This window comes from Aquarana catesbeiana, linkage group LG02, assembly GCF_042186555.1.
Source record: "Aquarana catesbeiana isolate 2022-GZ linkage group LG02, ASM4218655v1, whole genome shotgun sequence".
In the NCBI taxonomy this organism is placed as follows: Eukaryota; Metazoa; Chordata; class Amphibia; order Anura; family Ranidae; genus Aquarana; species Aquarana catesbeiana.
The window spans coordinates 387,929,955-387,955,520 of NC_133325.1; the positions used below are offsets into that span (position 1 = coordinate 387,929,955).

The 25,566-nt window shown below is 43.1% G+C and overlaps 1 protein-coding gene across 3 annotated transcripts in view; it reads right to left on the reverse strand.

Annotated features, from left to right (window-relative positions):
• Positions 1 to 25,566, reverse strand: part of REPS2 (RALBP1 associated Eps domain containing 2) — a 261,119-nt gene that overhangs the window by 223,019 nt on the left and 12,534 nt on the right. For all 3 annotated transcript variants that reach the window (XR_012241643.1, XM_073615186.1, XM_073615185.1), the window contains exon 2: positions 19,493 to 19,616. Coding sequence is in view for 2 of the 3 variants with exons in the window: in XM_073615186.1 (XP_073471287.1) it covers positions 19,493 to 19,616 (124 nt within the window). In the remaining variant the exon portion in view is untranslated. The remainder of the gene's footprint in view (positions 1 to 19,492; positions 19,617 to 25,566) is intronic.

Below are 25,566 nucleotides of genomic sequence, written 5' to 3' on the forward strand. Positions count from 1 at the left end.
ATGCTCAGCTCCAGAAACTATTTGAGCACTACAAGTAAAGACTGAACACCAGTCAATGTGCACCCCAGATAAATGTTGTGGTCTGTTGAGACATTAATATGAAATGTTGAGAGAGCTTATTCCAGTTGAAGAAATGAATATGCAGAAATAAACCTTTATGACAATTCCCATTTTCAATCCCCCTAAATTTGCCTATACTCCTTTTGTAGTGGTTGAGAGATTTCCCACCATAGCCAAAGGCAAAAGACCTCCATGAACCCGATAGGTTCACTTTAAAAGACCTTTTTTAACCACCTCAATACCGGACACTACCCCCCTTTGAATGCCATTTACTCAGTCATGCAACACTGTACCCAAATGAAATTTGTATAATTTGTTTTTAGACAGATAGAGTCTCCTTTTGGTGGTATTTAACAACTTAAATACTGGGCACTTTTACCCCCCTTCCTGCCCAGGCCAATTTTCAATTTTCAGTGCTGTGACACTGTCATGCAACACTGTACCCCAAATGAAATTTTTATCATTTTTTCACACAAATAGAGCTTTCTTTTGGTGGTATTTGGTGGTTCTTTATTTTTTGCTAAAAAAGACTGAATATTTTGAAGGAAAAAAACGTTTTTCTTATTTTCTGTCGGAAAATTTGTAAATAAGTAATTTTCCCTTTCACTGATGTGTGCTGATGAGGCTGCACTGATGGGCACAGATGAAGTGGCACTGATGAGCACTGATAAGATGGCACTGAAGGGCACTGATGAAGAGGCACTAATATGCCGCACTGATAGGCAGCACTGACGAGCACTAAAAGGCAGCACTGACTTGCATCACTTCTGGACACAAATTGGCATCACTTCTTAGCACAAATCGGCATCACTTCTGGGTATTGTTGGGGCTGCACTGATCATCAGGACACTGATGGTTGGTGCCCTGATGATCAGTACAGTCCCCCCCGTGAGGAGATGCCGCTGATCGGCTCTCCTGTCCTCACACTCTGTCAGTGTGAAGTGAGGAGAGCAGATTACCGGCACTTCCTTGTTTACATGTGATCAGCTGCGATTGGACACAGCTGAGCCAGGTCATCGACTCTTTACCTAGATGGGGGTCGCACTGTGTCCAAGGAACACAGCGAGCCCACGATCGCTGCACTGCGCGCCCCCACGTGCGTGGTGAGGATGGGGCATTGTCATATGACGTTGTCCCAGAACGAGAGAGGATCCCGTCTGCCCTCATTTGTCTATACGGCGGGCCAGAGGTAGTTGATCAACATTGATTTTTTTTGCTATCTAGAACGAAAAAAAATACCAGAAATTTGGGGAAAAAAATGTTTTTCTTTATACTGGTTAGAAAATTTTGCAAATAAATAATCGTTCATAAATGTAGACCAAAATGTATTCTGCTAACATAACCCAAATCAGTGTAGCTTATTTAGTCGCTGTGAAAGTTAAAGAGTCTACAAAATATAATACATATATTTGAAAGTGGATCAATCCTGATGTACTGATGGCCCATTTCATTTCTTGAGGCCCTAAAATGCCAGGGCAGTAAAAAAATGAACCCTTCTTGGAAAGTAGACAGTCCTCTGTATTTACTGTATTTAGTAAGAAGCATGGTGAGTTTTGTATTTTTTTTTGTCACAGTTTTTTGGAAAAGTTAAGTTGAATAATGTTTTTTAACATACTGTCACCAGAGCAGTACAGCGTCATGATTTGACTGGAGTGGTGGAGATCAGGGACACTGGCTGGTGACAGTATGTAAAAAAACTATTGTAACAGATCATTTTTAAAAACTTTTTTTTCTACTTTTTTTTTTTTTTTTTTACTATTCATTTTTTTACATTCAGTGACCAGAGCAGTACAGTGGCACCATAGGGCCCATAGTGCTTTTCTTATAAAGCAATCATTTATGTGCAATTGTGTACTATTGTGATAACTTTGATTGACCACAGCTATAACATGGTACAGGTCTGCTGTGACTTGCCCCTGTACCATGTGATCACTGTGACCAATCACAGAGATCACAATAGTACACAATGACTTTCATTCATAGCCATAGCGATTGCTGTGATTGGTCACAGCGATCACTTGATACGAGGGCCAACCCGGTACAACGTTCTGTCAGTATTGACAGTAATGCCTGTGGTCTCCTGTGCCATTTTCTGTGTTTGCTTTTTCAAGTCAGAACCTCCAGCAAGGCGAACAGTGAGCAGTACAGTAGTGATATCACCAAATCTTACTCCAAATCTCTTAAGACTAGCAATCAGAGGTGGCAGATCTTTAAATCTCACGCTGCAGATATACAGTCATGAGTCAGTATTTAAGGAATGCCTAGACGTCCTGACATACCAGGAAGTACACTATTTTTCAGGAAAAAGACAAAGGGTACATTTTTCAGGGTAATCCTTAAAGCATAACTCCAAAACATTCCCCTCTGGGTGATCAATGTACATTGCAAGGATTGTAACAAACTTTGTAGCAGATTCCTACCTTTTGTTATTCTGAAGAAATCCATGTGTGTTTCTCTGTGCCTCTGTTCTGAGTGAGTGTAATGTGAGTGGTTTCCTAATTAACTGTCAGGTGTGGAGCTACAGGGCAATAATGATGAAATCTGCTGGGCCTGTACCCCTTTAGACGTGTTCCTATTGAAAGTATCTCTCAAAAAATGACATTTTTGTTGCAGGGGATGCCTGAAATCTGACTTGTATCTTAGGCAGACTTCTGGGAAATTTGGTGAGCCAATCACACAAGCAGGAAATTATGTTTCTGGTGAGTGGTCAGTACAAATTCCGTGTACAGAAAACTCCAGGTAGCCATATTGCAATGCATTCTCAGAAAATTACATTGGCTGCAGATTGAAAAGGAAAGGTCATTTTTAATAACATTTAATTACAAAATGTTTAGTGTCGCAATTACATGCGCTATATTATTTTATTTTATTTGCTATTTTTTGACTGACCCTCTTTCTGAGATTTGGTGTTAACAAGTTAAAAACATTTTTTTTTGCTAGAAAATTACTTAGAACCCCCAAACATTATATATAATAATAATAATATATATATATATATATATATATATATATATATATATATATATATATATATATATGACCGCTGCACAAATACGGTTTGACAAAAAGTATTGCAATGACCGCCATTTTATTCTCTAGGGTGTTAGAAAAAAAAAATAAATAAATAAAAAAAAAATAAAAATATATATATATATATATATATATATATATATATATATATTATATATTATATATTTTTTTTTTTCTTTTTTTTTTTCTAACACCCTAGAGAATAAAATGGCGGTCATTGCAATACTTTTTGTCAAACCGTATTTGTGCAGCGGTCTTACAACACTTCTACGCACTTCTTTTGGAAAAAAAAATCACTTTTTTTAATTAAAAAATAAGGCAACAGTAAAGTTAACCCAATTTTTTTTATATTGTGAAAGATATTGTTACGGCAAGTAACATGATACCCAACATGTCACGCTTCAAAGTTGCGCCCGCTCATGGAATGGCGACAAACTTTTACCCTTAAAAATCTCCATAGGCTTGCATGTTTTGAGTTACAGAGGAGGTCCGGGGCTAGAATTATTGCTCTCACTCGAACGATGGCGGCGATACTTCACATGTGTGGTTTGAACACTGTTTTCATATGCGGGCACTGCTCGTGTATGTGTTCACTTCTGCGCGTAAGGACGGGACGGGGATCAGGACGGGGCGCGTTTAAATTTTTTTTTTTCTTATTTATTTTACCTTTTATTTTGAATTTTTACACTGTTCTTTTAAAAAAAATGGATCACTTTTATTCCTATTACAAGGAATGTAAACATCCCTTGTAATAGAAAAAAAACATTACAGGACCTCTTAAATATGAGATCTGGGGTCAAAAAGACCTCAGATCTCATTTACACTAAAATGCAATAAAAAAATAAATAAAAATTTAACGTCATTTAAAAAAAGTTAAAAAATAAAAATGCCCCTTTAAGAGCATTGGAAGTGATGTTTTGACGTCGCTACTGCCCTACAATGATATGGAGACGCCTGGGGGCCATCTTCCCATCACTCGTCTTCTTGTCAGGCTAGAGAGAGGATCCGATCGTTTCCGCCGCTACCAACGGCTTCGGAAAGCGGCGGAGGGCACCGGAGAGAGTGGCGGGAGGGGGGCCCCTCTCCCGCCGACGATAAAGGTGATCTTTATTTTGAAGCGGACCGCCCGCTCTTGAAGAGGATACCAGGGTTATGGTAGCTAGCTGCCATAACCTCTTCAAAGTAGCGATGTAAAACAACGTCGAGCGGTCCGGAAGTGGTTAAGCACAGTTAAAAGTGAAGTATGTTTTTTTTGTTTGTTTTTTTTTTTTTTAATTCATACTTACCTAGGTGGACCACTGCTGCATCTGTCCCCCCTGGCGCCTCTACAGTGAGAACCGAGCGATCGAACACAGCTCAATGAGCAGAGAGCTGGTGGCTGTCACAGCTCTCTGCTCTGCCCCCTCCGTGCTCACTGGAGCGCCGAGCTGTGGAGGAGGCGGAAGCGGCCGGCTCAGGCTCTTAGCGGCTCGCTGAGAGGCTGAGCCCTATATTGATCCAGGGATCTAGGCGGATTCCAACTCTGTGGACGTGGTGATGCGGAGCCTGGACCGATTCTGTAACGTCAGCAGAGAGCAGACATCAGCCTGCTCTCTGCTGAAAACGGGTCACAGGAGTGCAGAACGAGCTTTGGCTGTACTTCACCTTTAATATTTTTAGATGTCCCCTATAACATAGCAAATCATCCACTTAAATACTTTACAAAGTCGTAAAAAGTGTACACGTTGCCTGGCAGAGATGTCAAAATCAGAAGAGTAGAAGTAAAAGTTGTGAGGCAAGACTTGCTAAAGTCTTTCTGAGTGCAGCTTCAAGCATTGTAGTTTCAGTTTTGTGCATACACAAAAGCAACAATTTATTTTTCAACTGAATTGTGTTCATACTGGCAAAATTTTATTTTGCCAGGCAGGGAGCATGCTGCTATATATATATATATATATATATATATATATATATATATTTATGTTTATATTGCAAGGACTGAGTTTGTTGCTGAAAAATTATTAGCAATAGCTAGATTAGTTCAGCAGGAAATACAAAGACTTCAAGGAAGTTACATCAGTAATCAGCCTCAATTTTCATCAAGATGACATTCAGACAGGATATATCACAGGTATAAACAGCCATGGTTTCAAGCGAAAGCAGCTATCTCGCATAATATCAGCACTCCCAGAGCCAGGAAAGCAAAAGTTCATATACAGATTATCATAGTCTGGAGATTTTCCTTAAAGCCCAACCCCAGGCAAAATATGAACCCCCTCCCACCTCATTTTCTACCATCTTGCATGCATTCTTTTCTTAACTTATAAAGCAAGGTGCATTTACCTAAGTCCACCATCCAGGTCACTCGGCAGCAGTGTTTCCAGAGACCACTAACACAGTGCTCACACTGAGTGGCCCAAACAGATCTCTTCGCTGATGTCACTCCTCCCAATGACAACAATGCTGGCCAGCCAATAGGAACTGTTTTGTCCGGCAGGTAGCGACGTGGGCAAGCAAAGAAGGACCTCTGCTCATGTAATCAGAAAAGGAGAGAAGACTTGGGATTGGAGCGTTACATGACCACAGGCAAGTAAAAGGACACTGAGATTTTTTTTTCATGCCAGTGGTCAGTTAGAGGGGAGTGGGAGAGAGTTCATGATTTGCCCAGATGTTCCTATTGCCCAGGACCAAGAGATAATAGCCTATGCCAATGACCACATGAGGGAGATCAAGGGCAAAAGTATTTTCTCACTCAAAATAATTTAAGTTAGCATTGCTAACATAAGCCCTATTTATTCACATAAGGATGTTTTTTAGAGATTGGTACAGTTGAAAAAAATAACAAAGAGCTATATTTCTTTACATCTACAGTGCCTTACAAAAGTATTCACCCCCTTGGCTTTTTACCTATTTTGTTACATTACAGCCTTTAGTTCAATGTTTTTTTTAATCTGAATTATATGTGATAGATCAGAACACAATAGTCTAAGTTGGTGAAGTAAAATTAGAAAAATATATACACAAAACTATTTTTCAGAAATAAAAAAACGATAATTGGCATGTGCATACGTATTCACCCCCTTTGTTATGAAACCCATAAAAAGCTCTGGTGCAACCAATTACCTTCAGAAGTCACATAATTAGTGAAATGATGTCCACCTGTGTGCAATCTAAGTGTCACATGATCTGTCATTACATATACACACCTTTTTGAAAGGCCCCAGAGGCTGCAACCACTTAGGCAGGTTAGGCACCACTAACCAAACACTGCATGAAGACCAAGGAACTCTCCAAACAAGTAAGTGACAATGTTGTTGAGAAGCACAAGTCAGGGTTAGGTTCTAAAAAAATATACAAATCTTTGATGATCCCTAGGAGTTCCATCAAATCTATCATAACCAAATGGAAAGAACATGGCACAACAGCAAACCTGCCAAGAGATGGCTGCACACCAAAACTCACGGACCCTGCAAGGAGGGCATTAATCAGAGAGGCAGCACAGAGACCTAAGGTAACCCTGGAGGAGCTGCAGAGTTCCACAGCAGAGACTGGAGTATCTGTACATAGGACGACAATAAGCTGTACCATCCATAGAGTTAGGCTTTATGGCAGAGTGGCCAGAAGAAAGCCATTAATTTCAGCAAAAACAAAATGGAACGTTTTCCAGTTTACGAAAAGGTATGTGGGAGACTCCCAAAATGTATGGAGGAAGGTGCTCTGGTCTGATGAGACTAAAATTTAACTCTTTGTACATCAAAGAAAATGCTATGTCTGAAGCAAACCCAACACATCACATTACCCAAAGAACACCATCCCCACAGTGAAACATGGTGGTGGCAGCATCAAGCTGTGGGGATGTTTCAGCAGTCGATACTGGGAAACTGGTCAGAGTTGAGGGAAAGATCGATGGTGCTAAATACAGGAATATTCTTGAGCAAAACCTGTACCATTCTGTGTGTGATTTGAGGCTAGGACAGAGGTTCATCTTCCAGCAGGACAATGACCCTAAACACACTGCTAAAGCAACACTTGAGTGGTTTAAGAGGAAACATGTAAATGTGTTGGAATGGCTTAGTCAAAGCTCAGACCTTAACCACTATTGCGACAGAATGGCACAGGCAGGCAGAGTAACGTATGGGGCCCCCCCGGTGCCCGAGGCGGTCGGCATCGCTTCATGATCGATCCGTGCTGAGGGGGAGGCCACTGATTCATGGCCACCCCCTCGCGATCGCTCCTGGCGAATTGAATGCTTCCTCTGCTTCTGTAAAGTAAACAGAGGCAGAGAAAGTGATGTAATCGCTCCTCGTGAAGCCTTTTCGTTCCGGCTTCAGAGGAGAGAAGACAACAAGTAAGTTTGCACCAATACTACACATACAGTAGAACACGCAGGCACACAATTCACCCCTAATCACCCCCCTGCACCCCCTGTCACAGTGACACCAATAGCAGTTTTTATTTTTTTACTGATTACTGCATTGGTGTCATTTGTGACTGTAATAAGTGGTAGGGCAGTTAGTGGTAGGCCCGTTTAGGTCTAGGGTACCCCCCTACCCCCCCAATAAAGGTTTACCCCCTTCATCACCCCCCAGTTAACCCCTGTCGCCAGTGTCACTAAGCGATCTTTTTTCTGATCGCCGTATTATTGTCACAGGTGACGCTAGGTAGCCAGGTAAGTATTTAGGTTCACCGTCAGCTTTTTATAGCGTCAGGTACCCCCATATACTACCTAATAAAGGTTTTAACCCCCTGATTGCCACCTAGTTAAACCTTTCACCAGTGATCACCGTATAACTGTTATGGGTGGCCCTGGTAAGTTAGTTTGTTTTTTATAGTGTCAGGGCACCTGCCCTTTATTACCTAATAAAGGTTTAACCCCCTGATCACCCGGCGGGTGATATCAGTTAGGTTTTAGGGTCAGATAGGGTCTGCGTCGCCCCAGGCAGCATCACGTTAGTTCCTGATCAGGTCTATACTAGCATCCCCAGCAGTTTAGGGTTCCCAAAAACGCTGTGTTAACGGGATCAGCCCAGATACCTGCTAGCACCTGCGTTTTGCCCCTCCACCCAGCCCAGCCCACCCAAGTGCAGTATCGATCGATCACTGTCACTTACAAAACACTAAACACTAAAAACACTAAACACTGTCACTTACAAAACACTAAACACACATAACTGCAGCGCACCAACTAGAAATAAAACATTACTGGATCTACTGATTACCAACAATACAGACCTGATCACGGATGTGGAAATGCGGGGCAATTTAGGTAACAGTGATCACAGGTCAATTAGTTTCAGTATAAATCACACAAATAGGAAACATAAAGGGAATACAAAGACACTGAATTTCAAAAGAGCCAACTTCCCTAAACTACAAACCTTGCTAAAAGGCATAAACTGGGATAAAATATTAGAAACAAAGAATACGGAGGAGAGATGGGTTTGCTTTAAGAGCATATTAAATAAGGGCATTAGCCAATGTATCCCATTGGGTAATAAATTTAAAAGAGCGAACAAAAGTCCTGGATGGCTTAACTCCAATGTAAAAATGCATATAAAAGCAAAGGAGAAGGCCTTCAAAAAATACAAGGTTGAGGGATCATCCTCAGCATTCAGACTTTATAAAGAATGCAATAAGAAATGTAAGCGTGCAATTAGGACAGCTAAGATAGAACATGAAAGACACATAGCGGAGGAGAGCAAAAAAAATCCCAAGAAATTCTTTAAGTATGTAAACAGTAAAAAAGGGAGGACAGACCATATTGGCCCCATAAAGAATGAGGAAGGACATCTGGTTACAAAGGATGGGGAGATGGCGAAGGTATTGAATTTATTCTTCTCCTCAGTCTTCACGAGTGAATCGGGGGGCTTCAGTAACCAAAACTGCAGTGTTTATCCTCATGACACAACACAGGAAGCACCTACATGGTTAACAGAGGACGGAATTAAAATTAGACTTGAGAAACTTAACATTAATAAATCACCGGGACCAGATGGCTTGCATCCGAGGGTACTTAGGGAACTCAGTCAAGTGATTGCCAGACCGTTGTTCCTAATTTTTACAGATAGTCTACTGACTGGAATGGTACCAGCTGATTGGAGAAAAGCCAATGTAGCACCTATATTTAAAAAGGGCCCAAAATACATCCCTGGGAATTACAGACCAGTTAGCCTAACATCGATAGTATGTAAACTCTTGGAGGGGATGATAAGGGACTATATACAGGATTTTAGTAATACGTACGATATCATTAGCAGTAATCAGCATGGATTCATGAAGAATCGTTCTTGCCAAACCAATCTATTAACCTTCTATGAGGAGGTGAGTTGCCATCTAGATAAAGGAAGGCCTGTAGACGTGGTGTATCTGGATTTTGCAAAAGCATTTGACACAGTTCCCCATAAACGTTTACTGTACAAAATAAGGTCTGTTGGCATGGACCATAGGGTGAGTACATGGATTGAAAACTGGCTACAAGGGCGAGTTCAGAGGGTGGTGATAAATGGGGAGTACTCAGAATGGTCAGGGGTGGGTAGTGGGGTGCCCCAGGGTTCTGTGCTGGGACCAATCCTATTTAATTTGTTCATAAACGATCTGGAGGATGGGATAAACAGTTCAATCTCTGTATTTGCAGATGATACTAAGCTAAGCAGGGCAATAACTTCTCCGCAGGACGTGGAAACCTTGCAAAAAGACCTGAACAAATTAATGGGGTGGGCGACTACATGGCAAATGAGGTTCAATGTAGAAAAATGTAAAATAATGCATTTGGGTGGCAAAAATATGAATGCAATCTATACACTGGGGGGAGAACCTCTGGGGGAATCTAGGATGGAAAAGGACCTGGGGGTCCTAGTGGATGATAGGCTCAGCAATGGCAGGCAATGCCAAGCTGCTGCTAACAAAGCAAACAGAATATTGGCATGCATTAAAAGGGGGATCAACTCCAGAGATAAAACGATAATTCTCCCGCTCTACAAGACTCTGGTCCGGCCGCACCTAGAGTATGCGGTCCAGTTCTGGGCACCAGTCCTCAGGAAGGATGTACTGGAAATGGAGCGAGTTCAAAGAAGGGCAACAAAGCTAATAAAGGGTCTGGAGGATCTTAGTTATGAGGAAAGGTTGCGAGCACTGAACTTATTCTCTCTGGAGAAGAGACGCTTGAGAGGGGATATGATTTCAATTTACAAATACCGGACTGGTGACCCCTCAATAGGGATAAAACTTTTTCGCAGAAGAGAGTTTACCAAGACTCGTGGCCACTCATTAAAATTAGAAGAAAAGAGGTTTAATCTTAAACTACGTAGAGGGTTCTTTACTGTAAGAGCGGCAAGGATGTGGAATTCCCTTCCACAGGCGGTGGTCTCAGCGGGGAGCATTGATAGCTTCAAGAAACTATTAGATAAGCACCTGAATGACCACAACATACAGGGATATACAATGCAATACTGACACATAATCACACACATAGGTTGGACTTGATGGACTTGTGTCTTTTTTCAACCTCACCTACTATGTAACTATGTAACTATGTAACTATATGTCTGCAGAGTCAGGCCTGATCCCTGTGATCGCTAACAGTTTTTTTGGTAGCGTTTGTTACATTTGCTGACAGTCTAGGAGCTTTTTTAACTGTGGCTCTCACTACTGTACCAGTAAATTTAGAGCCCAAAATGGCAAATCGAAGTTACAGTAGTGAAGAGGCCTACACGTTTCTGAGCATGACAGATAGTGAAGAGGAAGTCACTCATCTGTCAGATTCAGGCTCAGAATACGATCCTGTAGACGACAGCAGCTCAATGACAGATAGCTCTGACGACAGAGTTGTGGTCCCTACCAAGGTCATGCGTACCAGACCCTGATCTTCTTCTGCTGTTGAGGTGCAAGAACTGCAGAACTCTCGTATGGAGCAGAGAAGTACTGGTGCCGCTATTCCTTCTGGTGAACTGGCAAGCACCAGCGGCCTAGTACACCCTGGTTGTAGTCAAACCAGCACTGTAGTAACACGTGGTGACGTGGCGAGTCCCATAAGTGCAGTTCAAGCTGGTGAGGTGGCAAGCACAAGTAGTGTCCCACTGCCACCAAGAAGAAGACAAACACAGGCCCATCAAGCCCATAGTGCCTTCCTGCTGCATTGGCCAATCCTAATTGGGAATCCACCACTTCTGCAGCACCCGTACTTCCCCCATTCACTGGCCAACCCGGCATTCAGGTGGAAACAGTTGATTTTACATCACTTGATTTTTATTCGCTATTTTTCACCGAAGATCTCTATAGATCTATTGTGGACCAAAGCAAATTGTATGCTGGTCAATACATCGCCGCTATTCCCCAGTCCTCCCTTGCCAGAGATTGGAAACCAATTACGGTTTCCGAATTTAAGATCTTTCTGGGCCTATCCCTCCTCATGGGCATAACTAAACAGAGTGAGTTGAGGTCATATTGGCCCACTGACCCAATTCACTATATGCCCGTGATCTCTGCCTCTATGACTAGAGTACGATATGGGCAGATCTTGCGGTTCATGCATTTCAACAACAATGAACTCTGTCGTCCTCGTGGAGACCCTGGATACGATTGGCTCTACAAAATTCGGCCCCTCGTAAACCACTGCAACCAACGTTTTGCAGACTTGTTTACTCCCCATCAATCTGTCTGCGTTGATGAGTCCCTGATTAAGTTTTCTGGCCGCTTGTCTTTCAAACGGTATCTTCCCAGCAAGCGTGCCAGATACGGGGTCAAGATGTATAAGCTCTGTGACAGGGCCACAGGCTATACATGTAGTTTTATGGTTTACGAGGGAAAAGATAGCCACACAGAGCCACCAAACTGCCCAGATTACATATGGAGCGCTGGCAAAATTGTGTGGGACTTGGTGTCACCCTTATTCGGAAAGGGGTATCACTTCTACGTGGACAATTATTACACCAGCATGCCACTAGTCACTTGTTTGATCATCAGATTGGAGCATGTGGCACCGTGTGACCTAATCGCCGGGGCTTTCCCCAGCGGCTTGTAGATTCCCGTCTTAGGCTGGGGGAGAGAGCCTGCTTCAAGTGTAATAATTTGCTCGCTGTGAAGTGGAGGGATAATAAGAATGTTTTCGTTCTTACCTCCCTTCATGCAGACACGACGGTCCAAATTCCTACGGCGACTGGTGTTGTGGAGAAACCCATCTGTGTTCACGAATATAACCTTAATATGGGAGGGGTGGACCTCAACGACCAGTTGTTGGTGTCGTACCTAGTTGCCCGTAAGGCCAGACGCTGGTATAAAAGTGTCTGTATACTTATTTCAATTGGCTTTGCTGAACGCTCATGTGCTATACAGAGCTTCAGGACGGACAGGATCCTTCCTTAAATTCCAGGAACAGATCGTCAGAGCCCTTCTGTTTCCAGACGGTGTTCCACCTCACCTTCCCAATCCAAATGCAGTAAGCCAGCTGCATGAGGCATTTTCCGCGTGTCCTCCCGAGTACCCCTACCCAACGAGCCCCCCAAAGAAGATGTTGTATCTGCAGCAAGCACGGATATAGGCGTGACACCCGCTATTATTGTCCCTCCTGTCCTGACAATTCTGGTCTTTGCATTGGTGAATGTTTTGAACACTACCAAACACTAGTTGAGTATTAGCGTAGGGTACAGCACTGCACAGACTAGGACACACTTTCACAGGGTCTCCCAAGATGCCATCACATTTTGAGAGACCTGAACCTGGAACCGTTACAGTTACAACAGTTACAGTTACAAAAAAAAAAGTGTAGAAAAAAATCCACAAAAAAATATATAATATAAAAAAAACAAAAATAGTTGTTGTTTTATTGTTCTCCCTCTCTCTATTCTCTCTCTATTGTTCTGCTCTTTTTTACTGCATTCTATTCTGCAATGTTTTATTGTTATTATGTTTTATCATGTTTGCTTTTCAGGTAAATAATTTTTTTATACTTTACTGTTTACTGTGTTTTTTGTTGTTAACCATTCTTTTGTTTTCAGGTACGCTATTCAGCTGCAGCGCGGATTTATTTGACAGCAACAGCGTTTGCTCCCACGATACATAAAGCCGTGACTCCAGCGCTGTCAGAGCTGATTTCATCACCACAGTTAAAAAAAAGAGCATATATGCCAAAGCATGGGGGCAGCAGGGGTGGAGGAGCGATTTGCTCCTAACTTTTGCAGGCAGATGCCCCATGCTTCGGTATACATATATTTTAGGCATAGATTGCGTTAAAAAAATTTTTTACTACCTATGTTTTTTTTGTATTTGCTTTGCAGGTATGGTATGTCTTACTGTTATACTGTAATGTTACTTTGTTTTATTGTTAACCATTATTTGCTTAGCAGGTACGCCATTCAGTTGCAGTGTGGATTTATTTATCTTGACAGCAACAGCGTTTGCTCCCACGGTACATAAAGCCGTGACTCCAGAGCTGTAGGAGGTGTTTTCACCACCACAGTTAAAAACAAAATGGTGCATGTATGCCCATCATTAGATATGGGTGGATGAAGGGAGGTATTCTAATGGTGGGCATACCCACCAATCAATCTCTTTTTTTCGTTCAGCCCACAGGCTGCATGAAAAAAAATATTACAATATATGCCCAACAAGGACCAGCAACGTACTGGTATGTTGCTGGACTTTGAGTGGTTATACCAGAATGATGCCTGCGGGTTTAGGTATCATCTTGGTATCATTCTTTTCAGCCAGCGGTCAACTTTCATGTGAAATCAATCCTAATGGCTAATTAGCCTCTAGACTGCTTTTACAAGCAGTGGGAGGGAATGTCCCCCCCTCCCACCATCTTCCATGGTTTTCTCTGGCTCTCCTGTACCAACAGGGAACCTGAGAATGCAGCTGGTGGTTCCATCAGATCAGAGACCAGAACGGCTCCAATCAACTCTATGGCCTAACAAACCGGAAGCTACGAGCATTTCATTACTTTTTCGCCAGATGTAAACAGTGCCATTGGGAAATTGGGAAAGCATTTTATCACAACCATCTTGGTGTGGTCAGATGCTTTGAGGGCAGAGGAGAGATCTAGGGTCTAATAGACCCCAATTTTTTCAAAAAAAAAAAAAAAAAAAGAGTACCTGCCATTACCTATCGCAATCATAGGGGATATTTACATTCCCTGAGATAATAATAAAAATTATTTAAAAAAATGAAAGGAACAGTTTAATAATAAGATAAAAAAATAATAAAAAAAAAAAAAAAAAAAGCACCCCTGTCCCCCCCTGCTCTTGCGTAAAGGCGAACGCAAGCGTTGGTCTGGCATCAATTGTAAACAGCAACTGCACCATGCATGAGAGGTATCAAGGTCAGATTGAGGACAGTAATTTTAACAGTAGACCTCCTCTGTAAATCCAAAGTGGTAACCTGTAAAGGCTTTTAAAAATGTATGTAGTTTGTCGCCACTGCACGTTTGTGTGCAATTTTAAAGCATGTCGTGTTTGGTATCCATGTACTTGGCCTAAGATCATCTTTTTTATTTCATCAAACATTTGGGCAATATAGTGTGTTTTAGTGCATTAAATTTTAAAAAAGCGTGTTTTTTCCCAAAAAAATGCGTTTGAAAAATCGCTGCGCAAATACTGTGCGGAAAAAAAATGAAACACCCACCATTTTAATCTGTAGGGCCTTTGCTTTAAAAAATATATAATGTTTGGGGGTTCAAAGTAATTTTCTTGCAAAAAAAAATAATTTTTCATGTAAACAAAAAGTGTCAGAAAGGGCTTTGTCTTCAAGTGGTTAGAAGACTGGGTGATGTGTGACATAAGCTTCTAAATGTTGTGCATAAAATGCCAGGACGGTTCAAAACCCCCCCAAATGACCCCATTTTGGAAAGTAGACACCCCAAGCTATTTGCTGAGAGGCATGTCGAGTCCATAAAATATTTTTTATTGTGACATAAGTTGCGGGGAAAAGACAATTTTTTTATTTTTTTTTTTGCACAAAGTTGTCAATAAATTATATATTGCTCAAACATGCCATGGGCATAAGTGAAATTACACCCCAAAATAGATTCTGTTGCTTCTCCTGAGTACGGGGATACCACATGTGTGAGACTTTTTGGGAGTCTAGCCGCGTAGAAACCAAGCACCGCCTTCAGGCTTTCTAAGGGTGTACATTTTTGATTTCACTCCTCACTGCCTATCACAGTTTCGGAGGCCATGGAATGCCCAGATGGCACAACACCTCCCGAAATGACCCCATTTTGGAAAGTGGACACCCCAAACTATTTGCTGAGAGGTATTGTGAATATTTTGCAGACCTCGCTTTTTGTCACAAAGTTTTGAAAATTGAAAAAAGAAAAAAAAATACATTTTTCTTTTCTTTCTTCATTTTCAAAAACAAATGAGAGCTGCAAAATGCTCACCATGCCTCTCAGCAAATAGCTTGAGGTGTCTACTTTCCAAAATGGCATAGTTGCCAACAGTCCCGGGACAATCCCGATTTTGGGACCCTCGTCCCGAATCGGAATTTTCCCTAAGGAAAATCGGGAATGTTTTGTTTTTTTTTTTTGGAGCAGCTGGCTCCAGCAAAATGGCGGCCAGCGCCGCCACTCTATCTTCCCCCTAGTGTTGAGTAAGTGGAGAGAGGAAGGGGGCTCGATCCGTGCAGCCAATGGGCTAGCTGCACGGCCCCTCCCCTCTCCACTGAAGCAGAAGACACGGCGACGGCGCCGTGTCTTGCCGAAAAGTTCCCCAGCCCCGTACTGCACAAGCGCTGCGCCTGCGCAGTACAGGGGGTCCTTACATGCAGAGGGGAACTTTCTTGGCAGAACACACCAGCCGCTCCTGCACTGAGCAGGGGGGCTGCATTGAGGGGGGGTCTGCACTAATAGAGGGGTGGGCTGCACTGAGGGGGGGTCTGCACTAATAAAAGGGGGGGCTGCACTGAGGGGGGGTGGCTGCACTAATAGAGGGGGGGCGGCTGCACTAATTGAGGGGGGTCTGCACTAATAGAGGGGGGGCTGCACTGAGGGGGGTCTGCACTAATAGAGGGGGGTTTGCACTAATGGGGGGGCTGCACTAATAGAGGGGGGCTGCACTAATAGGGGGGGCTGCACTGAGGGGGGGTCTGCACTTATAGAGGGGGGGCTGCACTGAGGGGGGGTCTACACTAATAGAGGGGAGGTCTGCACTGATGGAGGGGATCTGCACTGATGGAGGAGATCTGCACTGATGGAGGGGATCTGCACTGAGGGGGTCTATACAGACTCTGCCGGGGGCACCTGATGCAAGGACAGACTCTGCCGGGGGCACCTGATGCAAGGACGGACTCTGCCGGGGGCACCTGATGCAAGGACGGACTCTGCCGGGGGCACCTGATGCAAGGTCGGACTCTAGCCGGGGGCACCTGATGCAAGGACGGACTCTAGCCGGGGGCACCTGATGCAAGGACGGACTCTGCCGGGGGCACCTGATGCAAGGACGGACTCTGCCGGGGGCACCTGATGCACGGACGGACTCTGCCGGGGGCACCTGATGCAAGGACGGACTCTGCTGGGGGCACCTGATGCAAGGACGGACTCTGCCGGGGGCACCTGATGCAAGGACGGACTCTGCCGGGGGCACCTGATGCAAGGACGGACTCTGCCGGGGGCACCTGATGCAAGGACAGACTCTGCTGGTGGCAGGCGACGTGGCAGGTGACACGCTCAGGGATCCCACTGATTCGGCATTATGGTGAGTTGAATGATTTAATTTTATATCACAATGTAATAATAGAAATAATGCTCTTCAATCATCCTGACACCATAATAACCATGGTGTCGGGATGATTGAAGCGTTAACACCAGATGTTTGGAGTATCTTTATCTGCTGATTGTTAAACTTTCTAGAATACACATATTTCTATTGTGTAGGATCTGGGGCTGCTGTCCCGTCATTCCCCTCTCCCCCTTTCCTTCTCCCTCTTTCCCTCTCCCCCTCCATCCCTCATTCATCTCAGACTCTAACCACACTCTATTGAGCCACGCCCATTTAAGCCACGCCCATTTAAGCCACGCCCACTTCCCAACGTAAGCCATTTTTCATTGTGGCGCGCCGCACTTGTAGGTTTTTTTGCTAAGCCACGCCTACAAACGAATGCCCAACCCCCTAATTATTGTACGGCTCCCCCTACAGCCAAAAAAGTGTCCCACAAATTTTTTTTGCAATGTTGGCAACTATGAAATGGGGTCATTTTCCCGCAACTTGTGGCAAAATATAAAATATTCCATGAACTCAACATGCCTCTCAGCAAATAGCTTGGGGTGTCTACTTTCCAAAATGGGGTCATTTGGGGGGGGGGGGTTGCCATCTTGGCATTTTATGGCCTTCAAAACTGTGATAGGCAGTGAGGAGTGAAATCAAAAATTAAGCTCTTAGAAATCCTGAAGGCGGTGCTTGGTTTTCGGGGCCCCGTACGCGGCTAGGCTCCCAAAAAGTCCCACACATGTGGTATCCCCGTACTCAGGAGAAGCAGCCGAATGTATTTTGGGGTGCAATTCCACATATAACCATGGCATGTGTGAGCAATATATCATTTATTGACAACTTTGTGCAAAAAAAAAAAAAAGTTTCTAATTTTCCCGCAACTTGTGGCAAAATATAAAATATTCCATGAACTCAACATGCCTCTCAGCAAATAGCTTGGAGTGTCTACTTTCCAAAATGGGGTCATTTGGGGGGGTTTGTGCCATCTGGGCATTTTATGGCCTTCAAAACTGTGATAGGTAATGAGGAGTGAAATCCAAATTTACGCCCTTAGAAATCTTGAAGGCGGTGCTTGGATTTTGGGGCCCCGTACGCGGCTAGACTCCCAAAAAGTCCCACACATGTGGTATCTCCATACTCAGGAGAAGCAGTAAAATGTATTTTGGGGTGCAATTCCACATATAACCATGGCATGTGTGAGCAATATATCATTTAGTGACAACTTTTTGTAAAAACATTTTTTTTTTTTTGTCATTATTCAATCACTTGGGATAAAAAAAATAAAATATTCAATGGGCTCAACATGACTCTCAGCAATTTCCTTGGGGTGTCTACTTTCCAAAATGGGGTCATTGGGGGGGGGGGGGGGGGTTGTGCTGCCCTGCCATTTTAGCACCTCAAGAAATGAGATAGGCAGTCATAAACTAAAAGCTGTGTAAATTCCAGAAAATGAACCCTAGTTTGTAGACGCTATAACTTTTGCGCAAACCAATAAATATATACGCTTATTGACATTTTTTTTACCAAAGACATGTGGCGGAATACATTTTGGCCTAAATGTATGACTAAAATTGAGTTTATTGGATTTTTCTTATAACAAAAAGTAGAAAATATCATTTTTTTTCAAAATATTCAGTCTTTTTCCGGTTATATCGCAAAAAATAAAAATGGCAGAGGCAATCAAACACCATCAAAAGAAAGCTCTATTTGTGGGGAAAAAGGACGCAAATTTTGTTTAGGTACAACATTGCATGACCGCGCAATTACCAGTTAAAGCGACGCAGTGCCAAATTGTAAAAAGTGCTCTGGTCAGGAAGGGGGTAAAACCTTCCGGGGCTGAAGTGGTTAATCCAATGAAAAATCTGTGGTCAGACTTAAAGATTGCTGTTCACAAGCGCAAACCATCCGACTTGAGCTGGAGCAGTTTTGCAAGGAGGAATGGGCAAAAATCTCAGTGGTAAGATGTGGCAAGCTCATAGAGACTTATCCAAAGTGACTTGGAGCTGTGATAACCGCAAAAGGTGGCTCTACAAAATATTGACTTTAGGGGGATGAATAGTTATGCACATTGATTTTTTCTGTTCTTTTGTCCTATTTGTTGTTTGCTTCACAAAAAAAATCAAAAAACATCTTCAAAGCTGTGGGCATGTTCTGTAAATTAAATGATGCAAATCCTCAAACAATCCATGTTAATTCCAGGTTGCGAGGCAACAAAATACCAAAAATGCAAAGGGGGGTAAATACTTTTGCAAGGCAATGTATAACATTGATATTTCCTCAAAAGTGACATATTCCCTTTTTAGAACTGCAAGTATGAATTCCTTTGCTGGTCTACTTGATTTGATTGTAGCCGTATTAGTGCAATTGTGACAGAGAAAATTGAGTACTGTCCGTGATACTTTTTTATTTGCACTAACATACAATTTTTCAGGACAAGCTTTCGGGGTATGTCCCTTTCTTCAAGGTCCAAGCAGTACTGATTCACAAATTTGTGAATCAGTACTGCTTGGACCTTATAGAAGGGGACATACCCCGAAAGCTTGTCCTGAAAAATTGTATGTTAGTGCAAATAAAAAAAGTATCACGGTTTGCTGGTCTAAAAATACTATTTCCTGTTCCTATATATTTGCACATACAGAAGCTATTTTAACTGTGCATACATAATAGCTTGATAGTCTACAGTAATCATTACACCAGAGACATTGCACATTGTATCAGTTTCTCACCACACTTGATGCTCTCCAGGCAAATTGGCAGGCCAGCTTGTGCTGCCGCAATTAATTTTAAAGCAATAAAAAACTGAGCTGGTCCAAAGTATCCGATATGTTTTGCACCACACAGCTCTGTGATCTAGAAACAACAAAGAACAAACATAAAATTAGCAAGGGATTTTTCTTAATAAACAGCTCTAAAAACACTACGTATTGGAAAGTGTTGAGTTTGCCGGTGAACATATCTAAAAATGACAGTAATTTAGCCCTGTTAAAAAACACAATTATTGGTAGGAATACAAACACCTTGTTGAACGTCACTTCTATATACGCGAGGATCTTTTATCCAATACAGATTAGTAATACAATCAACATAGGTTCAATAACATTTTTATTCAATATGTATCCATGGGACAAAATAAACACGGCAAGTGAAACTTTAGCATATCAATTATTTGAGGAAAAGTTGAAATATCCAATTGGTAACTGGCAACCTGTAACTCCTTGCGCATATAGAAAGGACTGCAACGGCTGAATTGGTGGTAATAATGGGGGGGTTTTAACAACCCTAAAAGTTTCTGGAGTAATGGCACTGCGCGAACAGTAAGAGGGTGGTCATTTATAAACTTATTACAGGACAGTTTTACAATACAATAGAATTGATGCTCTGCTGGACCTGTTAATCTCAAACAATGTCCAGTGTATTACAAATGTCTATACAACTGGGTAACGATGACCAAAACATGATACATTTGATTGACCTCAATACCGGGCACTTTCACCCCCTTCCTGCCCAAGCCATTTTTCAGCTTTCAGTCATGCAACACTGTACCCAAATTAATTTTTAATTATTTTCTTCACACAAATATAGCTTTCTTTTGGTGGTATTTAAACACTGCTGGGTTTTTTTTTTTTTTTTTTACAAAAAATATGAAAAAAGACAAAATTTTGAATTAAAAAAAAAAAAGTTTTTCTTAGTTTCTGTCAGTAAATTTTGTAAATAAGTAATTTTTCTCCTTCACTGATGTGAGCTGAATAGGCGGCACTTATGGGCACTGATGGGCACTAATGAGGTGGCACTTATGGGCACTGATGAGGAGGCACTATTATGCCACACTGATGGGCACTGATAGGTGGCACTGATATGAGGCACTGATGAGCATTAATAGGCGGCACTGATAGGTGGCACTGATAGGCAGCACAGATAGGCAGCACTGATGAGCAGGCACTGATGGCACTGACACTGACACTAAAAGGCAGCACTGACCTGTCACCAGTAATGGGCACTGATTGGTGACACTGCTAGGGGTTTACGGTAATCAGTGCCCTGATTACCTGCCCTGTTCTCCCCTGCGAGGAAATACCGCTGATCAGCTCTCCTTGCCACACACTCTGTCAGTGTGAGGCGAGGAGAGCCGGTTACCGGCACTTCCGCATTTACATGTGACCGGCTGTGATTGGACACAGCCAATCACATGGTTAAAGATCTGCGTCACAGAGATTGGGGTCGCGCGGTGTCCTAGCGAGAGCGGCCGTTCTGGTGCGACGTCATACGACGTCCACCCAGAACGAGAGACGCACCGTTCCTCTGTCATTTGACGGTGGGCAGGCGGCAAGTGGGAGACGGAGCCAGTCGCTCCCTCTTCCTTCCCAGCCCAGAGCTCCAGTAAGCAATGGAGCGGAGAGTAAAAAGCTGCTGAATGACAGTCCCGGCTCTCTGCTCAAAAGGAGAACTGAGCGAACAATGGTGTTTGATTTCTCAGTTCTCAATGCAGAGGCGGTGGGGACAGATGCAGCATCCACCTAGGTGAGTATAAGTTTTGTTTTTTAAAAACTCCAAACTTCTCTTTCCCAAGCTTTGAACATCTCATAAAGCGCTGTTCAATCAATCCTCCAAAAAAAGAATATGGCACAACTGCAAACCTACCAAGACATGGCCGTCCACCTAAACTGACAGGCCGGGCAAGGAGGTAATTAATCAGACAACAGCCAAGAGGCCCATGGTAACTCTGGAAGAGCTACAGAGATATACAGCACAGGTGGGAGAATCTGTCCACAGGACAACTATTAGTCATGCACTCTGCAAATATGGCTTTTATGGAAGAGTGGCAAGAAGAAGCATTTGTTGAAAGAAAGCCATAAGAAGTCCTGTTTGCGAGAAGTCATGTGGGGGACGCAGCAAATGTGGAAGAAGGTACTCTGGTCAGATGACACCAAAATTGAACTCTTTGGCCTAAAAGTAAAACTCTATGTGTGATGGAAAACGAACACTGCACATCACCCTGAACATACCATCCCCACCGTGAAACATGGTGGTGGCAGCATCATGTTGTTGAGATGCTTTTCTTCACAAGGGACAAGGAAGCTGGTCAGAGTTTATGGGAAGATGGATGGAGCTAAATACAGGACAGTCTTAGAAGAAAACCTGTGATGCCGCGTACACACGATCGGACTTTCCAACGGGAAATGTTGGATATGAGCTTGCTGGCTGAAAGTCCGACCGTGTGTATGCTCCATTGAACATTTGTTGTCGGACTTTCCGCCAACAAATGTTGGTTAGCGGGTTCTCTAATTTTCCGCCAACAAAACTTTGTTGTCGGACTTTCCGATCGTGTGTACACAAGTCCATCGCACAAACGTTTACGCACGCTCGGAATTAAGTACGAGCTGGAAGCGCTCGGTCTTGTAAAACTAGCGTTCGCAATGGAGATATCACATGACTATTGAACTTCCTTTTTATCAGCCGTCGTACTTCTTGTACGTCACTACATTCGTAATTGTTGGCCAACATTTGTGTGACCGTGTGTATGCAAGACAAGTTGGAGCCAACAACCTTCAAACAAAATTCCACGGTTTTGTTGTCGGAAAGTCCGATCGTGTGTACGGGGCATAAAAGTCTGCAAAAGACTTGAGATTGGGGAGGAGGTTCACCTTCCAGCAGGACAACGTCCATAAACATACAGCCAGAGCTACAATGGAATGGTTTAGGTCAAAGCATATTCATGTGTTAGAATGGCCCAGTCACAGTCCAGACTTGAATCCAATTTAGAATCTGTGGAAAGACTTGAAAATTGCTGTTCACAGATACTCGCCATCCAGTCTGACAGAGCTTCAGCTATTTTGCAATGAAGAATGGGCAAAAATGTCACTCTCTAGATGTGCAAAGCTGGTAAAGACATCCCCAAAAAGACTTGCAACTGTATTTGCAGCAAAAGGTGGTTCTACAAAGTATTGACTCAGGGGTCTGAATACAAATGCATGCCACACTTTTCACATATTTATTTGTAAAAAAAATTGAAAACCATTTGTCATTTTCCTTCCACTTCACAATTATTTGCCACTTTGTGTTGGTCTATCACATAAAATCCCAATAAAATACATTTACGTTTTTTGTAAAAAAAATGTGGAAAATTTCAAGGTGTATGAATACTTATTCAAGGTATATACGCAAATGATAGGGTTACATGAAACCAGTACCACAAAAAAGTTCATTGTATATATAATCCAAGTGTAGTTTGGCCATACTGCATCTAATAATAGGATGCCAAGTTTACCCGTTCAGCTGCTTTCTGTGATCTGTTCTGTACAGAATTCACTAACAGAAATGCTGTATCATCTGTCCCATAAAATATTCTCCATATAAATATATGTCAAATCCAACAGACCAGTGACAATGCTATCTTAGCTGATAACACACAACAGTAAATATGCAGTAAAGCATGTTGGTTATGCTCATTGTGAAACCTAATGCCGCATACACACGATCGGACTTCTCGTCGGAAAAAAATATGGCGGCTTTTCCGACGGGATTCAGCTCAAGTTTGCCTTGCATACACACGGTCACGCAAAAGTTTGCTGAGATTACGACTGTCAAGAATGCGGTGACGTACAACACTATGACGAGCCGAGAAAATTAAGTTCAACGCTTCCGAGCATGCGTCGAATTGTTTCCAAGCATGCGTAGAGATTTTGTGTGTCGGAATTGCCACAGACGATCGCATTTTCAGATAGGAATTCTGCCAGCAAAAGACCGATGGAGCATACACACGGTCGCATTTTCCGACGAAAAACTCTCATCGGTCTTTTGCGGGCCGAAGTTCTGATTGTGTGTACGCTGCATTAGACTTTTTACACAGTTCCTGCACACTGTGTAAAAAGGCTGTTTCATCCTGTCCTCTCTGGTCCTCCTCTTCTTCCACAGTCCCCAATCCATCTGCTGATAGAACAGAGCCTTGAGGACACTCTGCACATGCTCAGTATGGTGTGTAATGCTAGAGAGTTTTTTGGGTTTTTTTTGGGGGGGGAGGGGGGGGGGGATGCATCTGATCCGCACAGGGCCAATCAGCACTGTCCAGTCAGAAGAGAATGAAAAATCCTCCTTCAGCCTGGTTTCACACATGTGCGGTGCGAATTGAAGCTCAGGTTTCACTGGGGAGATAACAATCTCCTGTTCAACGGATTCATTGCGTTTTTGCTCAGGATTAGAGAGCAGGGAGAGGGGGAGGGAGGGGGGGGGGGAGAGGGGGAGGTGTAGTGAGGAGAAAGAGAAAATCCTTGTTCAGAACGCAATGCATCTGCGAATCAGATGCTTTCCCATAGGAGATAATAGGCTTGTAGTTCGCACCGCAATGCCCAAAAAACGCACACTTTTTTGTGCAATGCGCAGTGCGAATGCAACGCACATATGTGAACCAGATGCATTCATATGAATGTATTTTAAAATGTCCTGCGAATTAGATGCGGTGTAAGCCGTATCTAATTCGCATAGGTGTGAACCCGGGCTCAAGGTTTAACCAGTGCTCAGCCGGACACTGATAGAAGTCACAAGGCTGCTGTATACTGCTGATTAGAAAAAGTATTTAGCAATTTATATTTATTAAAATAATTGCATTTCCATGTTATGTGCACTGAAGGGAGACCAGATATAGCAAATGCAGGGTCCTGGGTTTAGTGACACTTTAAGCCAGCCATATGCGGTTCAAATCTCAGCCGGTTCAGTAGGGATCGGCCGATATTCAAACAATGTATGGGTAGGCTGAATGAAACCAAGTTGATCGATCAACTTGGGTACAACCAGCATGTCGGATTTTACATGCGATTATTCACAGCCACTAACAGTAATTACTGTGTTCTCCTGACGGGGACAGCTCCCCCTGCCCCCCCGTCGGGAGAATACAATGGCTCTAAGGGAGGAATTCCCCCATCAACACTGTGTTGATGGGGGAATCAAACAATTTTCTTTCCTACAGCAAAGAAAATCGCTCCATCTATGGCGGGATTTACAATCATGCTGAAGTTTTCACATCTTTCAATGATGAGCACCTTAGACAATAGTAAACATTTGGTGTGGGATCAAAGGCTGTTCTACCTTACCTAAAATAAAAATATCCACTTTTGGAAGATTTAACTTTTCACAGTAGGATGTACCCATAGGTCCTCAGGCTTAAGTGGTTTTACCATGATCATCCAATCATCATTCAGCCAGTGCTATACAGCTGCCCGACCACCTTTACAAGGGGGTCTGTTCGTTCCTCCAGGGAGCCTGGGACTGATGTGGGTGGTCAAGCCAGCTTACCATAGAGAAGTAGGATGGCCATCCTGTACCCGATCAGCTCTATGCTGTATGAAACTGGAAAACTGGTTTTACCAGGATCATCCAATCATCATTCAGCCAGTGCTATACAGCTGCCCGACCACCTTTACAAGGGGGTCTTTTCGTTCCTCCAGGGAGCCTGGGACTGATGTGGGTGGTCAAGCCAGCTTACCATAGAGAAGTGGGATGGCCATCCTGTACCCGATCAGCTCTATGCTGTATGAAACTGGAAAACTGGTTTTACCAGGATCATCCAATCATCAATCAGCCAGTGCTATACAGCTGCCCGACCACCTTTACAAGGGGGTCTTTTCGTTCCTCCAGGGAGCCTGGGACTGATGTGGGTGGTCAAGCCAGCTTACCATAGAGAAGTAGGATGGCCATCCTGTACCCGATCAGCTCTATGCTGTATGAAACTGGAAATGACAAGGATTTTCAGAAAAAGATGTGCATGCATTGAAGGAGCGCCAGACCAGATGACGAGGATTTAGTCTCT